The following is a 23,248-nucleotide window of genomic DNA, read 5'->3' on the forward strand; positions in this document are numbered from 1 at the left end:
CACACCTCTACATACATCATTACCATCATACTCAAACGCTCATGCACAAAGCACACATACACTGCAACAAGATCCCAACCCACACTTTTTTTTATCCAACAGACCCCAAAGAATGCCTACTAAAAAGCAACTCTGTATAAAGCAACGCAAAAGTAAACAAAATCAAACTAAAACTCTCCGAAATAAGCATCCACCTCTAGTAGAATTTGTACAAAAAGTTCAAACAAAACAGCTAATACAGTCATTAAGCAAAACAAAAAATCTTCCAGTATAGAAACGTTGCCTCCTCTTTCAAAATGTAAAACGAAACAAAGTAATTAACAAGACTACAGCTATCACTAATGCTAACACTGCCCCTATAAATATTGATGTAGCAGCAAGTAAGCTTACCAAAAACATTCTTTTACAAAAAATGGTCCACCACAGAGTCCTTCAGAACCTTGTAAAAACAGGAGAGAACTCGCAGACAACCCTTAAAACCTAGCGTAGCAAATTAATCCTACAAGCTCTAATAGACAGTGCAATCCTTCTCAAAAGGAAATTATTTTAGTTTTAAACAGAATGAAACCACTAACAAAACTAAGTGCTAAACTTCAAACAAGACTTCTCAATAAATGAAATATCAACAAAGATAATTTCACAAACATCTGTGGAGGTGAATGTAGTCGCACCACAAGCACAGAACCATATTTCAATGAAGAAGCATACAAAGAAAAGCAAATAAACCCAACTGCCATTCATACCAGTGGAAGAGGGTATGAAAAACGTAATACCATTATGGATCAAGAAACGCTCCTCACAAAAATATCCCCCAGAAAACTCAGTATCACCTGTTCATTCTACTGAACCAATATGTCCAGTCTACAAATGGCCATGCACATCAATGTGTAACACTGCCAAAAAATCTTTCAAATCTTTATGCCACTTCCGCAATCAGTATGTGAAAGGCAAGGACTAATTCAAAATTAAACTATTACAAAATATGGACCGCTGTCCAGTGCGCAAATACACAGGACAAGGACATTCATTAGACTGCATTTCTGGACCTATTTGCAAAAGCACCTTCCATCATATCAAAATATCATCAACCCATCATTCAACTATAAGAAATCTGGTCCATAAACTGTACTATGCCAAAAGTCCTGCTTTAGCACTAGCCAACTTAAATAAGAATCTTGTACATGGTACAGCCAAACAACTACTCGAAGAAATAGAGCATATCCAGAGAAAATATTTTGGAAATGAAAGCCACTTACAAAAAGCAATAGAATTACAACAGACTACCAACAACTGTACATATGGCAACCTTCTATTACACACATCCAAAAAAGAAATACTAAAGTTTAAAAGTACATCTGCTGAAGTACCAAACCCTTTGTGTGTGTGTTGCTGCAGGACTTTTTAATAAAAACAGCACAAAAACTGTAGACATAAATTACAAAATAGAATACAATGAAGATTCCAAATGGTTCCAATTAGCTCTCTATCTTATAGCAGAAAACAAATACGAAATTACTGACCCCTTAATACTTTGTAATTACTGCACTGCGAAACTTGACAACAACCAAACTCCTTCACTTGCTATCACAAATAACTTGGAATTATTCCCATTACCAAAACCCCTGCAACAACTCAACTTATATGAGAGCATCATAATTCAAACCGTGCACCCATTTCAAGCAATAATATGCCTCCAACCAAAAACAGCAAAACTACCTCCCTCTGAATTAGTGAAAGGCATTTGTGGCAAAGTAGTTCATTTGCCATTAGATCTCAAAGAAAATGTACACACTCTGGGAGTGCAACGTCCAATAGATCAATCTTTAATTATCTTCGTAAATGGTGTACCTACAAAAGACAAAATAATTTGGCAACAACTCGTGGACTTACACCAAGTTAGACAAGTACCCAATATCTAAAAGACAACAGTGAATACTATAGAGAAATTAATATTGAAGAAAACCTGAGGCAAACCACTGAAATAATTCAAGAGTCATCAGAAACTGGTCAATTTCAACTTCTAGATCCTGCTACAGAATCCAATATTTTAGACCATTATACAATTCATCCATTACACTCTAAAGACACCATAGTTGATGCACTGGAAACTTACCAAATGCAACAAGCCAAAGGATCTCCAATCAGCATATGGGAAAAAAAGTATAGAAGCACGTGCCTTTCCTCTAGTCTTTCCTACAGGAAAAGGAGGAAGGTACGATGCTAGACCCACACAAATATCATCAGAATAACGCTGCTTACGAATGTATTCTGAAGAGCCCAGATTCCAACAAAACGCGGAATACATATCCACTTTCTCTTTCAAATTGAACTAGCAACTCTATGCTGCAGAGTTGCACACACATTGAAATCAGGTACCCATTTTCAAAATATGTCAGCCACGGAATTACTACAAAAAGTGCAAGAAAAAGATGAGATTTTACAGTCAAGCATTACAAATCTTTTAGCAAACATGCGTGGTACAAAGGAATATTGGTTCCGACGTCACAGAGATGCAAGCTGTATGATGAGAAACCTCGGCCGACCCACTTGGTTTGTGACATTAAGTTGTGCAGAATATGCATGGGAAGATTTACACGATTTCCTACGCATAGCAAACAAAAACAAACCGATATAAAAACACCAGGAGAACTCTGCTCTCTAGATCCTGTGAATGTATCACGGTATTTCAATCACCGCTTCATTGCTATGCTACACTTCATTTGTAATAAATGTGTTCCTCCCCTCAGAGAAGTGCAGCACTTCTTTTGGAGAAAGGAATACCAAGCCAGAGCAGCACCACACATCCACATGCTTTTGCGGATTACAGATGCTCCTAAATTTGCTCAGGATAGGGATGCCACTGTTTTGCAGTTCATCCAGAAATATGTCACTTGTAAAATCCCGTCACAAACACCACATAGTGACCTTCATGCACAAATTTTACATTTTCAAAGACACAAATGTGGGAAATATTGTCGTCGCAAATATAAAAACAAAGGGAAATACTACACCAAATGCTGCTTTGGTTTCCCTAGACCAGTTTCAACAGGTCAAGTAAACAACTTCATGTCTTCAGTTAAACAGTGTCAAAGGTAAATCACCTAAGAACACATTACATAAAATGAACAGAAGAATCAAAATACCTCAATGATTACAATGCAATCATTGCCCTCCTATGGAATGCAAACACAGATGTGCAGTACATTGCAGACAATTCCACTGCAGTTGCATGATATGTCACAGCCCACGTAACCAAAGCAGAGAAAACAGAGCTTCAGAACCTCTGGGATGACATATCAGACAAAACACTGACAGAAATTTGACAGCTTAGGCATAAAATTGCTCTCCCATAGAGAATGTGGCTTCTATGAAGCTGCATACCGTTGAACTGGTACTGCCTTGTATGGAAAATCTGACAATATAGTATGACTAAGTCTTGGTCCTGCTAAATCTAGAAAAAGCTTTCTCAAATCATATGAGGACATAGAAACAATACCCAAAAATGACCCTAACAGCCAAGACACTTTGAAAAACAATTTACTAGACACATACTAACCAAACAGGAGTACCACTTTGGAAACCATGTGTCTAAACCACCTAGCCCAAAACTTCACATACAAAAATAATATTAAACCAGATGAAAAGAAAGGTAGATACAGAATAGCAAATTGTGAAGGCAGCTTAGTGAAACTTACCAAACGCAGCTTAATCAATCATATTAGATTGTCATTAAAAACTCCTCAACATAAAGACCTGCATTACATGTCCCTGCTACAACTCTTTAAACGATGGAGAAAAGAAGAAGACTTACTGGATACGTATGACTCCTATGAAGACGCTTTCAAAGCAAATTAAAGCACTATAACAGACAAACTTTACACCGTACCAAACAATGTTGCACAATGAACAGCAACCCGAAGAACCACCCCAGGCCCAACTAAATGTGGAAACTTCTGATAGTAGTCAACCTTTTGTAACAGGAAGCCAAGAACCACTTGGACAACCACTCATAGCAAATGAGGCTGAATTAGACATGGCAGAAGTAGAAAACACCATGTGTCAGTATGAGCAATCTACAGATGACTTGAAATAACAACTAAACTCTGAGCAGCGTACCATTTTCCAAGAAGTAACAAAAAAAACAAATTGAACATGGTGTGCAACATGACAAGAAAAACTGTACCTGCCAAGATTACAAACCTATACTGCTATACGTGAGTGGTCAAGCTGGTTCCGGCAAAACATTCTTAATCAAAATCATCAGCAAGTTCCTCCAACAATTGACAAAGAACAAACTGTCAGCTGTTGTAACTGCCCCACACAGGTTTAGCTGCCTACAACATAGGCAGTGTCACTTTACAGCGATTACTACTCCTTCCAGTAGAACACCAAAACAAATTAGACTATTACAAACTTTCTACAGAAGCTTCAATGGAACTACGCAGAGTTTTCAAACAAATGAAAATGATGCTAATAGATGAGGTGAGCATGGTCTCCAACCTAATGTTGGCTTCAATTCACCTCAGACTACAGGAAGTCCTCAAATAAGACTACGAAGAGCTCTTTGGATGAAAACACATTATTAAAGCGGAACCTATTTTTAAAACCTTAGGGCACAAACTGTGCCGTAAAACTCTAGGGAGCATAGGAAATGTCAACCTTTGGCAACATTTCCAATACAGAGAATTAACTGAAAATATGCAGCAGTCTGCAGACCTGACATACGCCAACATTTTAAAAAGTATTAGAGTTGGTGTACTATCTCAAGAAGCACAAACTATTAAAAACCAGTCACATCCATGCACCCTATGGCCATAACTCATGTGCTACTGATGCCATGGAACAATTAGCACACATAAATGTCAATCGTATGTCCTTGATGCCAACTCTTGCAAGCTGCTCAAAATTTAATGAAACAATGTTAAAAAAAGAAATGCAACCAATAGTTCAAATTGCCTCCACAGACAAACTGGACGTATATGGTATGACACTACCCATGTGTCAACAAGGCTAAACACCTTGGAAAACTATCTCTAACACAGCTGGTTTGAAAATATTAAAATTATCTTTAAACTGTAAAGTAATGATTAAACGTGGACCAAGGACTAGTTAATGGAGCACTTGGAACAGTTGTTGGCTTTCAAACATACCCACGTGACAATATTCAATTTGTCAATATTTTTTTTGACAAACTATCCAAAGTTACAAGGATAGGATGCTAATCTGCCCACTTCCTTCTTTTCAAATACATGCATGTATGCAGAGAACAATTTTCTCTAACTCTAGAATACGCAGTCACCATTCACAAGGTCATACCCTAGATAAAGCATTGATAGATATTGGTAGCACAGTCTTTAAAGAAGGCATGAGATATGTAGCACTATCACGTTTACGCACACTTGACTGACTATTTCTAATCAACTTTGATGCAAGTAAAGTAAATGCTGATATTTCTTGCATTCTAGAATACAATAGACTGCGTTCACGCTACACCCCCCATCTAAGAACCTATTCTGTTCCGCAAAAAGCAAAACGTAAAAGAAAACTACATCATACTCAATCTCTGCAGGATCTCACAGCAATTCCTCCGAAGAAAGTAAAATAAGGTAATACTTCATCAAGGACCACAACCAAAGAAGAATCTACTGCTCAATGTAACTCAATACAACTGGTGTAAATTGCTACGCAAATTCAGTAACTTGTACAAAATGCAAACCATGGCAAATTATGTACTACCTGCAATTCCGATAATCGTTCCACCTTACAAAATACAGACACATAGTAAATATGTAATACTAATGCTTTTATGTTATAATGCAGATGGTACCAAAAACAACTGCAAACTGACTGGATTCACATATGGTCAAGTATCACTTGGTAAGAAAACCTTCACAACAATAGGTATAATCTACCACGCAGGAGCCACAACCAATGCAGGTCACTACACTACACATATAAAAAAGAATTGTGGATGGTTCGAATGTAATGCTAGTACCATTACTCTAAAGCAGAGATTACCAGCAAATCTTGTAAACGCTTACTTAACATTCTTAAAACCAAAATTTAATAACTAATCTGTGTATAAACAAACAAAACCTGAACTTCAAAACTATGACCAGTTAGAATATACCAACAGGTATCTAACTGCCCCAAGAATCTGCAACAATCCAACAGATATATGAATACCACTAAAATGGAAAAATAAATAAACAAATAGAATACACCAACTGCTATCTAATTGCAACAATACTACCACCACTTCCAAATGAAAAACCATACACCTATTCAATTCCTCCTATTTAAATTAATGAAAGAAATATATTGTACCACAACGTATACAGCTTTTTTTAAATTTAGCATGTTTTTTTTTCCCCACAGACCCAATGATTTAATCAACAAACACATGAACTGAGCAAATTGCACAGTACATTGGTCTCAACTATTGTACTTCTAAAGTACTAACTATGAGGGTTGACAAAATACAGAAATGTCTACTATGCAACGCAATATTCATTATAAAATACCTACACTAACATGTGATTTTTTCTTTTATCACAGGGATTGAAAAAGAACGTGTGCTCCAACTACCCATGTCATGAAAAAACTGCATACAACCACAAAAAGTCAAACAGGAAGTATATAATAATTGGGCTCACAAACACCACAGCATAACACACCCATTCAAGCAAACACCTGACCATAAACCACAATCCAAAATGTTTGCTTCCATGGGTATCTTATGCTACAGCGCCTGTTGCCAAACACTACAATCTTGACTGCATGGCCTGGCCAAAATTCTTCATACAGCCTCAACAAAAGAAACAGTAAGTATATAATAATTAAACTCAAACACTGCACCATAACACAGCCATACAAACGAACACCTCACCAACAAAATACAACCCAAAATGCCTAGAGTCTTCAATACCAACAATCTGAACACAATCCAACAAACACACATCTCACTATCCTATTAACACTACTACCAATCAGTACTCACATTTTTTAAAACATATCCCCTAAGCAGCCCACATACCACAATCAAAATGTTTGGTAGCATTGTAGAGTTATGCTGCGGTGGTTGTGGTCAGGGCCTGGAGTCTTGGGTGCATGGCCTATGGCCTTCGGCCATGCACCCAAGACTCTAGGCCCTGGCCACAACCACCGTAGCATAACACACCCATAGAAACAAACACCTACCAAATTACCACAACCCAATAACATAATACATCCACCTCAAAACTATCCACTTCAATTAACATTCTAAAAAATAATTACAGCCAACGTACAAACTCTTCAATACATATCCTCTTCACCCAATGCTCTTCTAACGACCCAAAACCAACATCATACTAAAGTAAAATAGCCAGTAGTGCGCCCAGTTAGTATATCCGGAGACAACCCCGGTGACCGCGGACATCGCAAACACATTACGGCCTTCTCCCACATAAACAAATACAGCATTTGACCCATCTCTTACTCCCCCACCCTCTCCAAGCACTCATACTCACCAACACATCCCCAAAATTGGATTTATGCTCACTTCCAGCGCATGTCCGCACATTCAATATGGTGGGAGCATCAAAATAATTCGACGCACCACGCCTCATCCCAGCCAATCAGCCAACACGTCCCGTGTCCGCGGACATGACGCAAGCCAATTATCCAATCAGTGTCCTGTCCGCGGAGCAAACAGGGAAGTGTGTCCGCAGAGCGGACATAGATAACAATTTTATTCTGCCTTATGTTTTGGTCGTTTAAAAAAAAAAAAAAAAAACGACTGGACCTGGACCGATTTAAACTAAATTAACAAAAGCACGTTTTCTGCACCAAGCCGCCGCTCCTGTCGCAAATATGGTGAAAATCGGTCTAGCGGTTTCGACTGTAGGCGCAACAGAAATTCTTTCCCATTATGTCTATGGGAAAAAAAGAAATGTTGAGACCCCCTCCTATAACTTTGTCCCCCCTTGACCAAACCTCACCAAACATGGAAGTTCAGAGTGGGCCATATACTTGTTCCGCAAAGTTTGGGGAGGATTCGTCCAGGAAGAGCTAAGTTATAAGCCACCCAAAAAGTGTTCTTCCTATGGGTTTAGCAACTTAACCATAAATACATGGCCGCTACCGCAGGCCATTTAATGTGATAAGTTTCTTGGTTATACATTCTTTTATCTAATAATGTTACTCGTGAGAGACTTAGGTTGATATACGGTAAAAAGATTAGTGGTATTGATAAATAAGCTTATAGCATTCACTTATATGATGTTTGTATACAGTCCAATTAGGCTCAAGAAGAAGAGGATAAAGCCTCGAAACGAGTCAGCCGTTAATATTGGACACATGGATGTTTCTTTTGATAATTTTGCTGATAAAATCTTATTCTGATGAGATGGCGAAAACCCGGGGGTGCGCTGGGAAGCAGAGCCTGCTCATGCCACCTCAGTTGGACCTGGGAGGACATCCCACCAAACGCAAAAACCACCTACACCGCCAAGCGGAAGTAGAGGCCCCCTATTTAACACCCGAGACCAGGGGCAGAACCGCACAGGCCAACAGTGATATCAACGCCAACCAAGCGCAACATAGACCCCTGATGCCTTGCAACAGCCGCAAAATGAAGGCCAGGCAAACCGTGATGGGAGTCTATGCGAGCAAGGGAGGAGACGATAATAGACAGCCTGGAATCCCAGTAGACATGGCTGCAATGCCACTGGTAACGCGGCAGGAAAAGGGGCCTATCCTGGCAGCAATAGCAGCTCTGCAGATGACACTGGAGCACGAAATCGACGCAGTCATGGTGGACGTCTGCCTAAGCCAGGATGTGTGCACACTGGTGGACCGTTTGGGCACAGCTGAAATAAGAGTGCAGGACAACACTGCCAATATCACTACCACCCACGTCCAGGTAGCTGATGTGCTCGCACAAGTGAAAATCTTGAAACAGAGCGGAGGACGCAGAGGGAAGGGCCCGAAGGAACGTGAGGATACTTGGCCTCCCAGAAGGAGAAGAGGGCACAGACCCCACATCCTGCGTAGAATATATGCACCTGTAAGAAGTTGGCCGAGCACCCTCATGCAAGGATTCACTGTGGAAAGAGCTCACAAAAAGACCACCGCCGGGCGCACTCCCGAGACTGATAAAAGCGAGGATCATGACCTACAAAGATCGGGAAAGGATCCTTGCCTTCTCTAGGGAAGGGGGCACAATTACCAGGAGGATCTTCAAAACATGCAATCTACCCCGATTACACAGCATTGGTCCAACGGCGCAGAGCAATGTCTGGCCCAACCAAGGAACGTTTACGCTGTGCAAACATGTGATATATGCGGATTTACCCAGCCAAATTTAAAGTACAGCACAATGGAAGGTTGCTTTTTTTGACAACACTGGAGCGGTGCAATCCTGGATGGACATGCAGGGGATACCACAGCTCCCGGCCAACGGCCACGCTGGCCCTTAGCAAGGTACCACAGGAGAAGATAGACGACTACACTTCTAGATCCTTTTCCCCCAGCATGGTTAGAGGAAGGAGGGCACGAGATACTGGAAGCGAAATTCGGGGGCAGGCAGAACCAGGGCGCAGGGACAGCCAAAGGTGCCAGAGTGACTGCTGCTGGCATAGACTGCCACGCCCCCGGGACGCAACTTAAGATGCTGTGTTTTAGGCATTGAACTGATGCACGCTATCTGAGAGGAGGGTGGCGGGTGCAGGAGAAGCAGCTGAGCCTGAGCGGGTGAATCGATGCTGGGCTATTGTTTAAAGTTACTGTTGGGTCATTATAGACACTGTCAGGGACCTGAGAGAAGGAGGTCTTGGACCAGCGCCAAGAGTTGAGGGCAGAGGCTGGGGGGTGGAAAGGTGGAGCACACCGCTGGCAAGAAGGGGGGAAATGTTGGGTTATGTGACAGGTTGCAATATGACGATCACAATGGAGCAGACACTACGCAGTTGTGGGCACTGTCAGTGGGTCTGAACCCCTCACCTCCACCCCCCCCTTCATAGATGCAGGGTAGTGGAAAACGGGCGGACTTGGTTTTGAGGCCTGTACTGGCAACTAGCAGGCTGTGCATAATCACTTGGAAAGTAAGGGGTCCAACAACTACGTCAAGAGACTGAGGGTGCACGCCTACCTGATCAGGAAAGGAATTCAATGGCAATGCTGCAGGAAACACACCTCACCAGGAACAGACAAGCCGTACTGGCTAAGAAATAGGGAGGCAAAATGTTCAGCTCGCCCTACTCGGCATATGCTGGGGGAGTCCTTATTTGGGTGGTGCCTACTGTCCCCTTTCATCAACTAGAACACAAAAAAGTTGATAAGAGGAGACTAGTTTAAGTACATGGGCTAATGGAAAACAGGGTTGTCTGCCTCAGTAACACGTATGCCTGAACCATGATACCAGAGCATTCTTCAAGTCACTATATACCAAGCTCCCCACGAACAGGGGATCCGCATGGGTGTGGGGTGGAGACTTCAACTGTACTCTAGATCCTACCTTAGACAGGTCAGATAGGAAACACAAGAAGCCTGCACCGCTCGCTACATTCGTTGTGCACTCCTGCAAAACCTCAGACTGGTAGATGTCTGGAGAGAAACACATGGAGAAACACAGGGATACTCGCACTTTTCGGCTCCACACGCAAATCAATTAGATTTTCACGGGGAGAGAGCATTTCGCACAGTTTGTCCAAACAGTATATGGCCAGGGTGCTCTCTGATCATGCACCAAGAATAGCAACATGGCAGAGCACACAGCAGAGACCAGGAATACCCACCTAGCGGCTGAGGGCAGAGGCGCTATTAGACGACACCTTCAATGACTACTTGGGCAAGCAGGTTGCAGACTACTTCGCCTCCAATACGGGCAGTGTGGCACAGGCAAGGCCTTATGGGACCCATTTAAGGTAGTGATACGGGGGCGGCGATAGGGAAGACAGGTGGCCTTAGGAAAGAAATACTAAATAGCCTGGAAGCGACCGAGGACGATGGTGCTGAAGGAAAGCATCGGGAAAGTAGCAGGGGGAGAGCCAGAGGAGAAGATTAGAGTGAGGCAAAAGTATATTGGCGGATGGGGACGACTGGGCAGGCGACTGCGAGATACACACAGAGACTACAGGGTGAGAAACTAGTGAGACTGCTGGCTTGGTTAAGTAAACGGGAGGAACCAAGAGACACGAGAAGCGACATAACAGATGAGTGGGCACATAGTAGGGACACAAGAAGGGATCAATGAGGTGTTCAGCAGATTTTATAAATCCTTATACTCAGCTGACACAATCAAAGCGGACCGAAATGTGGTTGACGCACTAGCCCAACTGCATTTGCCAAAACGAACAATGGCACAGGCGGACGAATTGGACAGCCCGATGACGGTACATGAAATCAAGCACGTAATCAGGGAACTCCTGACAGCTATAACCTCGAGACAAGAAGGACTCCCAGGGGAATTTCACAAAGCATACCTCGAAACACTAGCCCCTAGACTGCTGGAAGTCTACAAGGAAGCACGTAACCGAGGAGTGCTGCCAGACAGTCTGAAAGAATCAATATTGGCACCAATCCTGAAGCCAGGGAAAAAGCCTCTGAGTTGCGGATCACACAGACCGCCGTCAATGGTGAACTAGGATTGCAAAATTCTAATGGCAGTGCTGGCAAATAGGCTCAAGAAAGTGATCGGATATTTCATCCATGCTGATCAAACTGGAAATGTCCCTGGGCGCAATACCTTGTGGAACCTGCAGAGGCTACACCACATCATAGACAGCACAACCCACAGGAAGGGAGACTACGCAATAGCCTCACTGGACATGGTGAAAGCCTTCAACTGGTTCCGCTGGTACTGGCGGCCCTGGAAAGTTTCGGGGTCAGGGGAGCCTACCTGAGATGGGTAAAATTAGTTTATTTGCATCCTTTGACAAGAGTTAAAACAGGCAGACCGGTCTCAGAGAACTGGGAGGTTTAAAAGAGCACAAAGCAGGGCTGCCCATTGTTGCTGATGCTGTTCATTCTAGCGCTGGAGCCATTGGCTGCGTTTCTCAAGGGCCAGTACAAAAAAGCTGGGATAGTGATAGATGGGGCAGTGCAGCTGAGCTCACTGTACTCAGACAACATGCTATTATATATAAGTCGACCTGAAGATAACCTGCCGCACTTTCTAGATATTATTGATGACTGATACACTGCAGGAAGTCTTGTTTCTTCCAGCTAGCGGGCCTCAAGGGACTCCGTGAGGGACAATTACCGCACTTAGGCATACAGAGATTGACACCTTCCGATATCTCGGCATCAATGTGTGGCATTGCCCCGAAGACTGCACAATGATAACACAATGAGGGCCCCGGAAGGGGTGCAGAAATCTATGACGTTCTGGGAAAGACTACCCTTAGGGATGCCGGGCAGGGACGCACTTCTGAAGATGGTGGTGGTGGTGCTCCCCCGCCTCTTATATCACTTCACCAACATCCCTTACAATATATCCAAAGCATTCTCCCAACAAGTGGACACGATCACCAAATCATTTCTGTGGGTGGGGGAAGGAACAGGATTGCCTTGAGCACCCTGCCATGACGTGTTCCTGGGAAGCTTAGGCGCAACAGGACTGAAAGTGTGAAGTTAAAGGGAAACTGACACAGGAAGAACGTTCAAAAATGCAGAATGGGAAAGGGTGCTGACATACACCAAATATATCTCCAGGAATGAAATATTCAAAACGACCCAATTGTATGCAACACACTGGGCGAACATGACCCCACACCGGCTATCACACAACGGGGGAAGGTGGCAAGGTCTGCCTGAGATGTTCACGGGAGGGAGCAGACATGACGCACATGTTCTGGAGGTGCCCGCATATCCGGAAATTCTGAGGGGCAGTGATGGAGAGAGAAGGGAGGCATCCAAATGCACTTGTGGTCCTCAGAATATTGCCTACTAGGGTTGTTTCCAAGAGGCCGGGGGCAAAATGTGCATGCTGCCAAAATGAAAGACTTGATTTGCATACTCGCGAAACGCAGGATAGCAATGGCCCTGAAACCGGCACAGGGTCCAAGGGTCGAGGCCTAGTAGGCGGACCTGCAAAGATGGTCACTGGCAGAAACTGCAATATGGCACAAGGCCCTCTGGAGAGAAACACATGAGGGAAGTGCAAGGGTCCAGCATGGAATGCATTGATACAAGGCATGTTTGCTCCTGAAGAGGGCGTACACTGCGGGAAGGAATACAGCCAAATAGGGAATATACAGTGTGACTGTACCTTTGGGCACGAGATATTTGGTTGCACATGTGAGGGCTGCGGGTAGCAAGGAGCAGCTGAACTGAAAAGGATGAGGGAAACGAGACCATGAAGAACGACACTTAACTGAAAGTATACTTGTAACCTTTTGTGTGAAAGGCGCCCAGATACCCCCGGGTTGGGGGCGCCATACAAATAAACAATGCTCATAATTTCTGCATCTGGCATACGCCACCAGAAACGTAACGATACAATTGAACCTTTCTGTGCAATGTCACAACTGTACCCGTCTTCTTGTTGGTTTGTTGTTGGTTTAAAAAATAAAAAAGAAAAAGAAAAGAGCTGCTAGCCTTTGTGTCACAAGCATTACTTGAACATTCAGCAGAAACAGCGTGCTGAGATGTTACACGGCTGAGGGTTCCCAGGAGAACACAGCGATGGCGAAGCCGATTTAGAGATCCTTTCGAGGCCAATGAGCTAGGCACCTCCGTGCACAAGGAGAATTGGCAGAGAAATAGAAATTAAATGACATTAATTAAACTCCAGCCACTGTTTGGTATCGTTTATTCAGACGGCAATTGTTAGCAAGGTTGTAAGAAGGGAGCAGGCGGGTCAGTGCATTTGGGTTGAGTCTATAGGGCACAGGACAAGGAGCCAATCCGCAGGGAGAGGTGTCAGTGTCCCTAGGGCGAAACATATGTACAGTGTAATCGCTGATGCCCGCAGGGCACAACCCCGGTCCGACTCAGTGTGAATGTATCGCCCGTGCCATCTCAAGCTATTTTGTACATTGCCAACCAATAGCAAACAAGTGTTTTTGATTGATCAGCACAATTTATGGGCAGTGTGGGAAGGTTTGTAATGTCACATGGGGTGTTAATGTAAGTGTAGTCAAATAGTATTACACAAGTAGGATCACTCAACATATATTTGGACAGAGGACTGACAGTCCCACCAATCCGCTCCTGTGACCCGGCTTAAAAATGTGACTAAAACATTTTATTGTAATTTGGAAAATTATGTATAAAATGTTCAGCCGCAGTGGATAGCGTTGACAGTTCAGTCCCACTGGGCTGTCTGAACCATGCTTCAGAGCTGTTTGGGTGTAATAACTTATGTTACTTCTTGCTCGGTGTACGCTTTGTGTTTTGGATTACTTTTATTCCCTGGAGTCACTTTTGGAGGAGATCCCCTGGTACAATTACTTTAGCAGAAAAGGAATTAGTGTTTCAGGGGAGGTTTTTTAGCCAAAGCAAAGCTCAATGTTAGTCAATGGAATTAAACCAGAAAAGAAAGCTTATTGTGAAAAGTCAGTTGTCCTTAGACTGTGTACAATGTTGTTCAATGTGACAAAGTCGTCCGGAAAAGCTTCTAGTGTGTAAAGGAGTTGTCAAGGTTGTTGTCCAGCTGGAAGGTGCAATATGTGCAGGGTGTGGTTATCAACCAATGAGTCAGCAGAGGGATCCTGGGCAAAATTACTGGATTGAACAACGATAACCATGAGTACTGAAGGTATGGGGCTCAACTATGCCCGCTCAAAGAAGGGAGCAATGGTGCGATTTCCCCTGGTCACAGTGAGGGACTGGAGCGCGTGGCATCCACCAGTACATGCACATTCAAGTAGTTGAGTGCAAAATAGTCATCTTTCTTGGGGAAATCCTTCTTTCATTTGCATCCCAGCAAATGACAAAGGTATCGTGCAGATGAACAAGTTACTGGCTTATAGGTAATGTTCTTTATGATGATGTTTCCCCCCACACATTCCTTATCTTTGATATCTACCTACCAGCGAAGCTGCTCTTCAGAATCTTTTCCACTGCCAGGAGGCACAGCGTACCCCCTGCATTGGCTTCGCTCTTCGCGACAGCCATGACATCAGGACAGTATGACTAGAGGCACCCCGCCCTGTGACCTCAGTTCCACCCTTTTCCCCTATCACTCGGATGCTGAAGGACTGCAAAACCAAGTTGCAGGTCACGTAGGGAGGGCAATGAGGAATCCATGAGAGGTAGTCCATCAAAAACAACATTACTGAGAAGTATGTAATTTGTTCTTTTAATTAATGGACTCCCTTCTCTCACATAGACCTCATCTTTGATAGGCTCCCAACGTTGTACTATTTTCAGGAGGAGAGAGGGTAACAAGGACACCACCTAAACCAGAAAACTATGAAGGACAGCCATGCCAACACTAGCGGTATGACCAGACACAGGAGCCAAGAAGTGATGCTTAGCAAACTTGTGCAAAATAATACCACATAGTCTCTTGGCAAACATCCAGAACAGGAACCCCATGTTGCAGAGGTGAGGTGACAGCCGGACTTTTAGTGGAGTGAGCCCCGAGACTTTCAGGTGCCTCCTTGCCAGCCAGATCATAGCATTCCGAGATGCAGAGAATGATCGTTCAAGAGAGTGTTTTGTCACAGCCCTCCATCAGTAGACATCAGTGTAAGCAACAAAAAGCTGGTCATCGGTTCGGGACTCCCTTGTCCAAGAGACAGAGAATTGGAGGGCCTGTACCGGATCCAGCCAATGGAAATGCTCCTCTGCCTTGGAAGGATGAGGCAGAGGAAAGATAATAATTTAGCATTTATATAGCGCTACAAACCCTCAGGGATCTGAGCGCTACTTATTATTACCCACAGTGTGTGGTACTAAATCGACCTCCGAAGGATGAAAGGCCGAGTTTGGCCCTGCTGGGATTCGAACCTGTGTCGGCAGGCTCTGTACAGATGTCAAAGCGAGCGCTCTACTCACTGTGCTATCTGACCAGCATCACAGATGGATCTTTGGCGAGCGATGGAAGTTGAAGACCACCTTTGGAAGAAAGGAGGACCTCACTCTCAAAGTAGCCTTTTCCTTGGAAAAGACCAAGTAGGGAAGTTAAACTGACAACACATGGTGCTCACTCACCACCTAGCGTAAGCGATGGCGAACAGGAAAATCACCTCATGGGTGAGCAATGTTAAACATGAGTGAAGGGGCTCAAAGGAGACCTATTAACAACGTTAAGACTAAACTTAAATCCCAAGCATGGAAAACAAACTGGCTCAGGTGGAAAACATGTTAGAAAGACCCCTCAGAAATTGAATGACCATGCGGATTGTGAAAAAGAGGCCTTGATCCGACGTCTTCTTGAAGACCGAAATGGCAGCAAGATACTACTTGACTTTACCAATCTGCAGGCCGGTCCGGTACAAAGACAGAAGAAATCCCAAGACAGTATGTGGAGCAAGTAAAAGGGTCCACGTCCCTCATCCGGCGCCCAGTTGAAAACATATGCCATCTGCAGGCATAGATTGACTTCTTGGTGGCTGGTCGACTAGCAGAGGGGAGGACGCCCAGAACATCCTCCGACAGATCCGATTCCCTATAGCTTAACCTTGCAGCCATGCATTCAGATTCAGGTTGCAGAGGGTTTGGGTGCAGGACACCCCTTCCATGCCACTGCCCAAATGGAAGAGTAGGTCCGTCCTCAGCGGTAGACTCCAGTGAGGGCAGATGACAATGTTCAGCAGCTCTGGGAACAACGTCCTCTGGGCCCAGTCCAGAGCCATCAGGATCACCGTGAACTCAGACATGCGCATTCTCCTAAGAAACCAGCGGCAGGACCGGGATCAGCGGGAACGTATAGAGCAGGTCCAAGACCCACTTGACTGTCCGGAGCAAAACCACACTGAAGTGAAGAGGACCACTGGAGAAGTACCCCAACAGGAGAAAATCTCCCTCAGAACTTACTGAAATAGCTCCCACTCATGGGAGGTTGAAGAATATCTCTCCAGCACATTCTCCTTGCCAGTCAGGTGGTCCGCAGTAAGAAACTCACTGTTATCCAGAGCCCAGAACCACAATCACATTGTTTATCTGCACAGAAGGAAGGAGCCCACACCACCCTACTTGTTGATGTACTTCTGGGCCACAGTGTTGGCCAGCTTGATTGCTCCCGAGTTCCACCAGATTGAGGTGCTCCTGGCACTTTGATGGCGACCACAGTCTGCTCACAGTATGATCTTGGTGGGGAGTGCCCCAGCCTTTCAGGCATGCATCAGTGACTGGTCACCTATGGCCAAGGTTGACGAAATAATTAACCTTTTAAGAGATTGTCCTTCACAGACCACCATTGCAGGTCTCGGAAAGTCTCTCTGTTACGAGTAGAAGGTCTGATGTTTGCCCCTAAAACTGCCACCACTGTGACCTCACAAGCCACCGCAGCACCCACATGCATAGTCAGGCCTCTGGCACCACAAGGATGCAGGCCATAAGACCTAGCAAACTAAGAAAACCTGAGGCTGCAACCTTTATCTGTGGCTGAAAAACTGACCATTTTGTAGTTGCTTGCCACTGTGTCCATTGGCAGGAATCCTGTGTGTAAAACGGCTTCAATTAACTGGAGGGACTGGTGCGGCGAAACCAGAGACAATGAAATTCAGGAGAAGCACAAGCTGTGCAACAGGCCGCACTTCCACTACAGGGTTGCAGACATTCGTACCGGGGAGCGGGCTCAGACGAGCCAGCTGTCAAGATAGGGGAAAACGGGAATGCCTTGCCTTCTGAGGAGAGCAGACACCACAGCTAGCAGCTTGCTGTAAAACCCTGGGTGCGGAAGAAATTCGGAATTGTAGGACCATGAATTTGTAGCGACAGTTCCATACTTTGAATCTCAGGTACGTCCTGTGTTTCTTGTGAATGGCCACATGGAATTAAGCATCCTGGAGCTTCTGGGCCAGAGTGACCATCTTCAACTTGTCTTTTCGTAAGTAAAAGTTCAGAAGCAGCAGATCCAGGATGGGTCTCAGACCACTGTCCTCCTTCGGCACCAGAAAATAGGTGGAGTACCCACCCCATCCTCGCTCCAACCAGGCTACCATTTCTGTAGCCCCTTTTGTTGGAAGCAAACAGCCCTCTTCCAGTTGGTCTTGTGGTTTGCGAGATGGTCTGGAGAAGAAAGGGCAAAAGGGAGACATTAACCCTGCTGTATGACCTGTAAGGCTCAGGCATCGGAGGTGGTAACTTTCCATTCCTCTCCAAACAGGGAAATTCTGCCTCCCAAAGGTGACTGATGGCAGAGGTCCACTTCAGAGAGGCTTTATGTCAGAGGCTGCGGAGGTAGAGTGAAGGTGGAAATACTCCCGACTCTACCCCAGTAGGGACGGCGCTGCCGTTGCTGGCCTGACAGTGCTTGGCCTTTACATCTTCGGCATAAGTGGAGAAGGGGTGAAAATCTCTCCCGCGCGGCTCACTGATCGCAGCTGCCGGACTGTCAACCCCAGCGACTTAACGGTAGCCTTAGAGGTTTGGAATGTCTGTAAGGACTCATCGGTCTTGGGGTTGAATAAGTTCATCCCATCAAAGTGCATATCCAAAAGATTCTCTTGGACATAAGCAGCAAACACGGACGTCCTCGGCCAAGGAAATCTGTGCAAGACCATGCTCGTGGGCATTGTTCTTGCTATTAAGTACAGTATCTAGACCAGACTGTTCATATTTTGGATTCAGTTTTTTATTTTTTCCATCGTTTGTGCTCAAGTAGCGTTTCTGATTGTGTAACTTATTTTGTTTGAAGATATTTATTTCAAAGTGATTTTTATATTTCTACGACGATGACATTTTGGAAAGTGGGTTTTCCTCGCAGTTGTCAGATAACGGGACACAGTTTCAAGGAAAATTTAGAGAAAAACAGTGTAGAACAAGTCACGACTTCACTCTATCATCTACAAGGCATTGGGTGTGTGGAGAGATTCAACCGCACCTTGATGGATGCCATTAGGATTGCGGTGGCCACGGGTGGAGACTGGGGCAAACCATCATGGAGAGGAAGTTTCAATACAGATTAGCTCCACATGCGGTCACGGGAGTGCCCCCCTTTGGTGTTGCGTGGTAGAAAGTCCAATTCTCATTTATGCCCTGGATGGATGCGTAGGTCAAGGTGTCTGGGTGTGAAAGTGGATGAGGTGAGGGAGAAGATATTGTCCATTGGGCATAGGTCCAAACTGAGATATGATGAGAAGAATTGTTGCAGAGAATTTGTGGTTAGGCCAGGTGAATGGGTCAAAGTGAAATTGCAGACGAAGGTGAGGAAAGGCAATTCCTTGTTTTCTGAACCCAAAGAGGTGCTTAACGATTTGGGTTCCTCGGCTCTGGTCAAAGAGGGTGGGGGTGGGTGGGTCTTGGAACGAGGAAAGGGTGTTTGTGTTGCGGAGGAATGAAGGGTGTGTTGGGAATTAGGAGGAAGGAAGGGAGGGAAAGAGGGAGGGGAGGTGTTAGGCGTTGCTGGCATACGCATGTTAGGAGTGTTTGTAGATGCATGTTGATCTTGGTACATAGTTACTCATCAACATGGTTACTAGGTTCTGATGTAAATAGTTACCAGGCTCCAAGGTGCAGTGCGAGTCTGGAACCTGGAGCCTGGTGGTATGGAAGTTCAGATTGCACTTGGGTCAGTTGGAAGGAGCCTCACTGACTGGGCTATATCTCTGGTAACAAGGAGCCATTTAGCAAGCTTGCTGTTTTCACCATCTACATCAGGAAGTAGATGAACTGAAGCAGAATAGTTTTCTCAGAAGGTCCAGACAGTGCAAACCTCATTATAAGAGAACTGTTTAAAAAGTAAAACAGTCCTGACGTTTATCAACACAAAACTCCAAATTAAAATAATCAAGTAAGGCAGAGGCAATTTACTAAAATGCAGCACTATTAATAATAGATAAAACCATTTAAAAGGGATAAATTAGCAAGATAATTCAATGAACAAATCAAACTAGAAAAACGGATGGTGTCAAAATGCCTACTTATTTTTAGGCTTTCACTATACACAATGCTACAGAGATTTGTAAATGGGAGTATGTTACTCCCTATTTTTCGAAGTTGGGAGTAAAACGATATTTTAGGGAGTAAAAATGTGAATCCAATTCCCAAAGAGAATTTACATGCGAGTAAAAATGTTTTAACTGAAAAACTGAAATGCTTTTATAATATTCGTTTCTTTGCATCTAGTTATTCATGCACATTAAAAGACGCAGGTTTACTTCTCCCAATCAGGCAGTTAAAATAGTAGGGTCTTCCTGTGGCACTCAGTGTACTACTGGTCCAAACATATCCATGGAGGTGAGGGTGAAAGCAGGGGCGCAAGGTTCTACATGTCTTTTTGCCTATTTTTTGTTGGGAGTATTTTTACTCCCCATTGTTATTTTTGGGGAGTATTTGCCAATTTTTAGGGAGTAAAAGTGGCTGATACACCACTTATCTGTAGAGCAGACTGTACACCTACAAAACAGTGGCAATATTGTTTTGTTGAACACTAAAACATGCCTTTGCAGCCCTTTCAGAGCAATTTGTGTGTCTTAGCTGCAGCAGGAATTGGAAAGCACTAAAACCATTTCATAAAAAAAGCAGACGTGTATGTCACACCCTTAGCACTCAGTGTTAAGGTTGTGGCATACACATCCTTGGCACTAGAAGGGGTGAAGAAACAGAAACCAATAAATAATGGCAGCAAAGAAGGATGGAGTCTTAATGGGGCTGTACTAAAATATAGCTACTGGCTCACAAGAATGTGATATCGAAGTACACTTGCAAAGAGAATCTGTACACATACACAAACCCAGAAAAGCAGCAAACCCTGATCATTTTAGTGTTTTGCATTGCATGCAGATGCAGCTCTTCCGAAAACAATTTAGGAGTTAGTTATCTTCATAGAAAATGTGTCAATCTTTCAAATTTAGAATTCATTTTAAAAGTATGCAATAAAATCTTGACTTAATAATGAAATCTTTCAGAAACCTGCAGATTAACTGCAGTGTACAGTTCGGTACCAAAAGAACACAATTGTGAATTGTCACTTACTTGTCTCTGCAGCCATCTGTGCAGTCACAGCCAACCAGAAATTCCCAGCTGGTGTTGATGTAGACGCCCTTGCCTGGTATCCTCTCCTTACTGTATGCCACCTGTGGGGGAGGCGTAGTGTCGATCTCATTTACACAGGACAATTGAACATCTTCCCGACCATAAGTAATGTCTGGGATGTAGTAGTACGGTTTCTGGGGCTGGAACTTGCGATCCACAAGCACGTACGGGTCCAAACAGAACATCTCAAGGAAGAGGAAGTCGCAGTCAGTCTCAAAGAGGTAGCGCTCTATCTCCAGCATTGTACGCATGCTCAGGCCACACGGCGTTTTGTAAATGACATGGAAACCCATCTTGCGATTGACACGCCGGCGTGCAGTCATGCGTCGGAAGTCGTAGAGGAGAGGTACGAGAAGTGGGTTTTTGCCCCGATGCTGGTCCTTTTTCCGGGGTCGCACTTGCGACAGACAGGCATAGTTGCACACATGGGGGAAATAAACAAGCTTTTCTGTCGGTGCACGATAGGACACGTCCACGGGCACTCGATCAGTCATTCCTGGAAACTGCGGCGTGTTGCCAGGAACTGTTGAATAGCTGAGAAAGAAACAAGAATTAGGGCGCAAACAGAAAATGGGAACTCAGAATGTGAACTTGAGCGGAACTGCAAGAAAGCTGATCACATGTAACTGCTCTTTTCCAGCATTATGCTGCATAGATTAAAGATTGTAGCAAATTAAACCCCAGAGTTAGGCTCTCGGGCAATGTTGGCAAATACGTCAACAGTGCGTTTGGGAAAATTTGTCACAGTCATCTGGGGATGGGGTAGAAGAGGGGTGGTGTGAAATCACCTATCCCAAAGGTACACAAGGTAATAGCCACAAAATAGACCAACATCCCTATGGGGGGTTTCAACGACAGAAATTATTAGACTTCACTTAGGCGAAGAAAGAGGGTTGTTGGGTAGGTGCAGTTCGTCTCAATAGAGAACTCAAATGACAATACAAAGGCATATTGAAAATATATATCCTTTATGATATGGTTCCTTATTGAGTAATTAAAATTTCAAATAATTACAGTAAAACAGTAGATGGCCTTCGCACAGATCCGACCCACTCCTATAGCTAATGTAGGCCCTATACGTCTTGGTAAATTCAGTACATTATGATGGTAACGAGTGGGGAGAAAAAAAGGATCCCTGGATACCAGTAATATGAGTGAAAGTCGTTTTCAAAATCCATAATGGGAGTACATGAACTGGCAGTGTTCCCACAACCTCTAGTACACAGTAAAACTTAAATCCAACATATAAATCATATACATAAGTGTAGTATCTAGAGGTAGTTAAGGTGTTATAAGCAGTGCATACCGGAGGTCCACAAAAGAAAACATGGTCTGAATGCACTACAAATAGGCAGAAGCAAAATAACCAATGTTAGCTACTGTAACACCAATATATTTCTGTGGATAGGAGTGCAACACAGTGATTTAAAGTGGAAAATAAATGACAGGAACCCGCTAAAAATCCAGTCTTAAGTGCAAAACTCCAAGCCCCCAAAAAGGACACACAAAGTAACCTTTTTGGCAACTTGGGAGTTTCAATATTTGCTTGCACGTTCACCATAGGAAATAATGCATAGCTTTCCATATATCAAGACGCAGTTACAGGGTAAAGAAAGACATTCAATTCAATTTTTGGGTGATTTGCTGTTCCTTCAATAAAACACCCAAACCTTTCACCCCCCTTTAGTTTTTGTGATTCTTGGCTTCTTTTTGTGGTCAGTGAGACTTCCACTGAATTCCCCCACCATGGCAACCCATTTTTAGAATAAAATCTTATGGTAAACCATGTGGCTCCTAAGGAAAGGTGGCTTTTTAAGCACCCCATTTTGGCCCCTAGTAGGGGTGATCGTCAACATACATTGTTTTTAGAAAGTACGATGGTGGAAATTGTAATGTAATTTTGGCACCGTCAGGGGTGCCAGTCTATTAACTGCAATAGTAGCCATTGGAGTACTATTGTATTTTTAATATGTTCTGCTCCGGGCCTTTCCTTTGTTTGGGCAAACCACTAGGCAGGACTAAATGGCTGATGTGCAAACAGGAGTTCACTATGAGCCTACTCTTCTGCCCTCTAAAGTGGTTTGAATGAACTTAAATCAGTCCTGCTGCCGTAGAC

At 43.9% G+C, this 23,248-nt stretch overlaps 1 protein-coding gene across 3 annotated transcripts in view; it reads right to left on the reverse strand.

The window, feature by feature from the left end:
* The window catches only part of SETDB1 (SET domain bifurcated histone lysine methyltransferase 1), a 1,213,210-nt gene that overhangs the window by 659,247 nt on the left and 530,715 nt on the right, over nucleotides 1–23,248 (reverse strand). For all 3 annotated transcript variants that reach the window (XM_069649750.1, XM_069649751.1, XM_069649752.1), the window contains exon 13: nucleotides 21,073–21,666. In XM_069649750.1, the coding sequence (XP_069505851.1) occupies nucleotides 21,073–21,666 (594 nt within the window). The remainder of the gene's footprint in view (nucleotides 1–21,072; nucleotides 21,667–23,248) is intronic.

Source organism: Ambystoma mexicanum, chromosome 1p, assembly GCF_040938575.1.
Source record: "Ambystoma mexicanum isolate Mex_15411 chromosome 1p, UKY_AmexF1_1, whole genome shotgun sequence".
In the NCBI taxonomy this organism is placed as follows: Eukaryota; Metazoa; Chordata; class Amphibia; order Caudata; family Ambystomatidae; genus Ambystoma; species Ambystoma mexicanum.